Here is a 4889-nt window from a genome sequence, read left to right as displayed (position 1 = left end):
AGCAATTAAAAATAAATAAAATTAAATCAATAAATAACCCCCCCACACTTTGTTTATTTTATCTAGACAATGAGGCCAAAGGAAAAGGCTTGTCGTAAAAGAGCAGCTCAGTGTGTAGGTGGAAGATGTAATCCCATGTGTCTAGTATAATAGCATACCAGGCACAGCTAGGCATGAGTGAACCTGCACACTGCCCACACAGGAGCACATGGGAGAGCTTTCGCCTCTTCCCCTATAAAACTCAGAAGTGCTTCAGAAAGCAAACATGTGCAAAACATCCTTCTGAATTTCTACATACTGGGCTGCCTTTTGAGGACACACAGAATGCTTTGCTGCCTAGAGGGTCAGACTTACAAGAAAATTGTTTTCATACTATTAAAAAGAAATGTATGCTCTGCTCATGTGTATGCTCAGAGGTGTGTAAGCATGGCCATGCAGAGCCCCACCGGCTGGAGTGTAGAGCAGTGAGGGTGTACATCAAGCGAGAAACCCACGTGTGATCTTTCAGCCTTACATAAACTATCTTAGCACACTTGCTTCTTGCTAGAAAACAAGCATGGTGCTTTCAGTCAACTTTCATTTACAATTGCACTGAAAGAAACAACAATCTCACTGGTGTATTAGTTCAGTTACTAAGAAGTAGTCTTTATATTGCTTGCTCTTAAAATAGAAAAGCCCTCAAAAAACTCAGGCTACAGATCTGATGACAAGAACAAAAATGCCAAGGGAAGAAAAAACTAGAAGGGAAATAAAACAAAGTAAAACATACAATTTATTAAACAAAACATTGGTGCTGCATTTTGGTTTCATAAATTAGCCCCATTTGTACTTCCTGTTTAAACAATAACTAACATGATGATGGGTTAAATGAAGTTGAGATTGTCACAAACATGGCCTCACTAGTAATTAATGTAGTTTAATATCATTGTTGGCACACATCTCACATGACAGATAATGTTCCAACATGTCACTGATAGGACCTTTCAGCACAGCTTTAGGAGATCTACCAGGCATTGCCGAGGTTGGTTGGGTCAAAGGGTTGAACCATGTGTAATTCAGAACAGAAGAGGTCCCACGGTCACTCCACAAAAACAATTACACTACTTATTTCACTCCATCCCTTGCCCGAAATTCACAAGCCTCACAGTTTCGGCGCAGTCAATCTCACTCTGCCCTGGGGCTATGAGCCACATGAAAATATGTGGTGCTGTGTTTATAAATCTAATCAAAAATAGAAACAGTAGACAAGCACAATGAGGTCCTACTATGGATCATGGGAATTCTCTAAATTCTGAAGGCACTTTTGTTTAACTTCTGTGGGCCTTCTCCTACCATTACATTGTCTGGTACTCTCGTTAATCATCTCCTTGACTTGTCAATGCTATAAAGGAGCCTATGCGTCTGCTGACTTCCCTCCCATCACACTACAAATAATATTATGAAATAGCAATGCTAGGAATAGTCCCTTTAATTTTTCCCTTTGAAAGTATGGTTTTTCTTCACTTACCTCTTTCTCCATCCCAGCCTGCCCTTTCTCAGACCTGCAGAAAAAAATGCTTCCTCCTGCAACAAAGGAAAGGCAGTATATCTGAATTTTCAGTCTGCACAGTCATTAATACCACTAGGTTTAACACACAGTCTTGCAGAGCACCAGCCCATAAACCTGCTGGGATGTGGGGGTCTTTCCTGATGTCATCCCTGCTCTGACCTTGTCAAAGAGAAAATGGATGATGTAGTGCTGCTGCTTCATTTCTTTTTGAAAACAAATTTGTATCAGAGCATAAAAAAAAAAATTGCTAACAAACATAAACAAAAAAATCCCATAATTTAAGATCAGATGAAGCAATTCCAACAAAAACCTAGTTTTAAGGGGAAGCAGTCCATAAGAAGATAATTCCTACCACCAGAGAGTAGCTAGTAAGGTGACACAGAGTTTGCTGTGGAATACGCCTTACCTGAAGACTACAGTACCAAAGCTGTCAAACACAGGAACGCTTCTGTAATCTGACATTTAACTGGGTCCCACTTGTGCCTCATTCCCTATGCTTGGATTTCCACTGAAAGGATGAAAATTTTCCTCTACTTTGAGGTTATAATTAAGCAAACATACAATAACTTCGTAAGTTATATATCATGTCAGCTAAAAGGCCTCAATTTTATACCAGCTACTTTTGTCTCTATGTGGGAATAAAATTTATTCATTCAAAATGGCCAGACAGGTTGCCCCTGCACTCACTGAAATCAATGGCAAAACTCAGTCTGACTCCACAGCTGCAGGACCTGAACCAAAATGAATTACAAGCTTCTTCCTTGGCCAGATATTCCCTTATGCCTTTACACAAACACACTTTCAGATTATTTTGCTGAGCCTGAAAACAAAACAAGGCTTTGAACAACTAAAAATATCCCTTCAGAGTCCCTCAGAAGCCCTAGGTGACCTTCTGGATCAGAAGATGCCCTGTACAAAGTACATGTTTGGCCCCACTTGCCGAAACTCTCTCTCCTGAGGGCACCAGGCAAAGAAGTGCCTAATTCTGAGTATGTGCTTAGATTTCATTGAAATCAATACAATGGACAGTGGACAGGGCCACAAATGCTCCACAAAAAAAGGCTGCATTGTAGCTCCAGTTGCTCACTAATGAATGAAGGGCTGAGCTTTAGCCTAGGCTTTGCTGATGCTGAGAGTCTGCTGACCTTTGCTGTCACTCCTTGCTTTTGGTGCCCTTCTTGGGGTGCCAAGGCCATCGAAGTGATGCCAGAGGCTGTGATTCCAGCAGCTCTTGCTACTCCTAGAGCCAGCCCTGCCCAAACAGCCCCTGCACCATAGCCCGCAGCTGTTGCAAAGCTCTCTGCTCCATGGCACTATGCAATATTGAAAATAAAGCCCCTGCAAGACCACGTAGATAGGCTCAAGTCATGTATCTGGTCATCGTATGTCTCAGAAAACAACCCCACAGCTCCAATTCCAAAATCTGGGATGAGTTTTCAGGACAAGGTAGTATGTGCGTGCGTTTCTTTTCTAGCTACTGGAACTGTGCATCCACTGAGTGCGACAGGAACTAGTTTCAAGCCCAATGGCATGGCATGTTCCTTGTTATGACTCAAAGAGAAACAGCAGAAAAGAACCACCTGTATGAACGAAAAGCAACAAAAGCTTGAAAGGGCTCCTTTCTTCATGAGAAGCTGCCAGCAGAAGAGAACTAATCAAGACATAAACCATGAATTCAACATTTTCATCCATGGTCAACATCTGTTCATTGTAGAAGAGCCAAAGATGCAGCAATAAGGACTTTCAAAGCCACAATAGTCCAGGAATCCAAACATTAATGGGAAGACTTGGAGTTTTGTCTTAAAAAATGCAACTGATGAAATAAGGACAGCAAAGGCAAATAGATGAACAATGAGTTCAGAGGAGACATTAATAACATTAGTGCCTAAACAGTGATTTTCTTAGAGTTTGAGAACTTCCTATTATTTGGGTTTTCCGAGAAATTTTTTTGTTTGGTGTGGTGGGGGACACTTTATTGGTTTGGTTTTTTTTTTTTTTTAAATGAAGGTGTTTTTTGAATTGCTTTTCTTTTTTTCTTTATAATACCAGACACACAACACATTCAACGCTGCATCAGCTGATGCTGACTGTGGCCTTACTTAACCTCACCAGCCTATTTTCTTTATCTGGATAACAGCTGAATCATTAGCATTAAACTAGCTTGCAGTTCTGAAAGAATACAGCAAAAACAGAGTACATGATCTTTTCAGCAATCAAAACACAACACAAAAGATATTTGAGATCCCACCAGGTATTTTATTTCATACGTGATTGATGTGCTTTGCATTAATTAGGGATCGACTTCAGTTATTTTTAAGGACATTTGTAGTAAAATGGCAAAGCAAAACAATTACTTAGAAGTTCTTAAACTGGATATTTCACCTTTTTTTTCTAATTTTTCACCCAATTATGTTTTTTTCTTTCCACAAGAGGAAAAACTAAGGATACTAGATTAAATATGCAAGATATATTAATTTCTTCTAATTTTTCACCCAATTATGGTTTTTTTTTTCCACAAGACAAAAAACTAAGGATACTAGATTAAATACGCAAGATATATTAATAACTTTCTGTAGTAAAAGTAATCTAATTTTAATGCAAAAATGGAGGAATTAGAGAGATGCACATAAATACTCTTTTAGCATCACAACCCTATTAACAGGCTCCCATTGCCAGCTACAGGTCTGGGAGAGATCAAAACAACACACCTTTCCACTCTCCAGTGCTCAGGTGCATTTTTCTCACAATGGTTGATATCTTATGCTGTATCAGCCACCAGAAATCACTTGGACCAGTGTTCAAAAAGGGTCTGCAAATGTAGCCATAAAATGTACACTTTTCACCACGCTGGCATGCAGAAGGAAAGAACCCTCCTGTTTGTAGCTGTGTACCCAGGATCTCCCAAAAGTACACCCAAAGGCACAGGCACATTATCACTGGCCAAGGAGAGCAATGCTGGGCACAGCTGAGGTGTTGGAGATTGCTAGAGGAGAAATTGCGGGTTCATTGCAGGAGTAGCAAAGCAACAGTTTGTCATCGCGGGGGCTGCCCTCGCTCCTTTCTCACCTTCACCTGGGGCACCATTTATCACATGCTAAGAAGCAGTGCTGCGGGATCTCTGTGCTACAATATTGGCAGAAACCACTGAGTAAATGATAACCCTAACAACCCTGCTTGTAATTCCCTTTGGACCCTCTCATAAACACCAGGTAGCCAGCCTTGGTCTTTAAGAAATATTTCTTCTGGGGAAAATTGCACCTCCAGTGAAGAGAATCCATCAATAACCTAAATTCAGCAGGACTGACCTTTGGAGCCAAAAGCACTGTGCTTATCCTCCCTG

At 40.6% G+C, this 4889-nt stretch overlaps 1 protein-coding gene across 1 annotated transcript in view; it reads right to left on the bottom strand.

The window, feature by feature from the left end:
• Positions 1 to 1559, bottom strand: part of OFCC1 (orofacial cleft 1 candidate 1) — a 173066-nt gene extending 171507 nt beyond the window's left edge. Inside the window, exon 1 of the mRNA XM_032115778.1 lies at positions 1508 to 1559. Coding sequence (XP_031971669.1) covers positions 1508 to 1519 — 12 coding nt within the window. The 5' untranslated portion in view covers positions 1520 to 1559. The remainder of the gene's footprint in view (positions 1 to 1507) is intronic.
• Positions 1560 to 4889: the final 3330 nt, after the last annotated feature.

This window comes from Corvus moneduloides, chromosome 1, assembly GCF_009650955.1.
Source record: "Corvus moneduloides isolate bCorMon1 chromosome 1, bCorMon1.pri, whole genome shotgun sequence".
NCBI lineage: Eukaryota > Metazoa > Chordata > Aves > Passeriformes > Corvidae > Corvus > Corvus moneduloides.
This window is presented reverse-complemented; position numbering and strand designations above follow the sequence as displayed.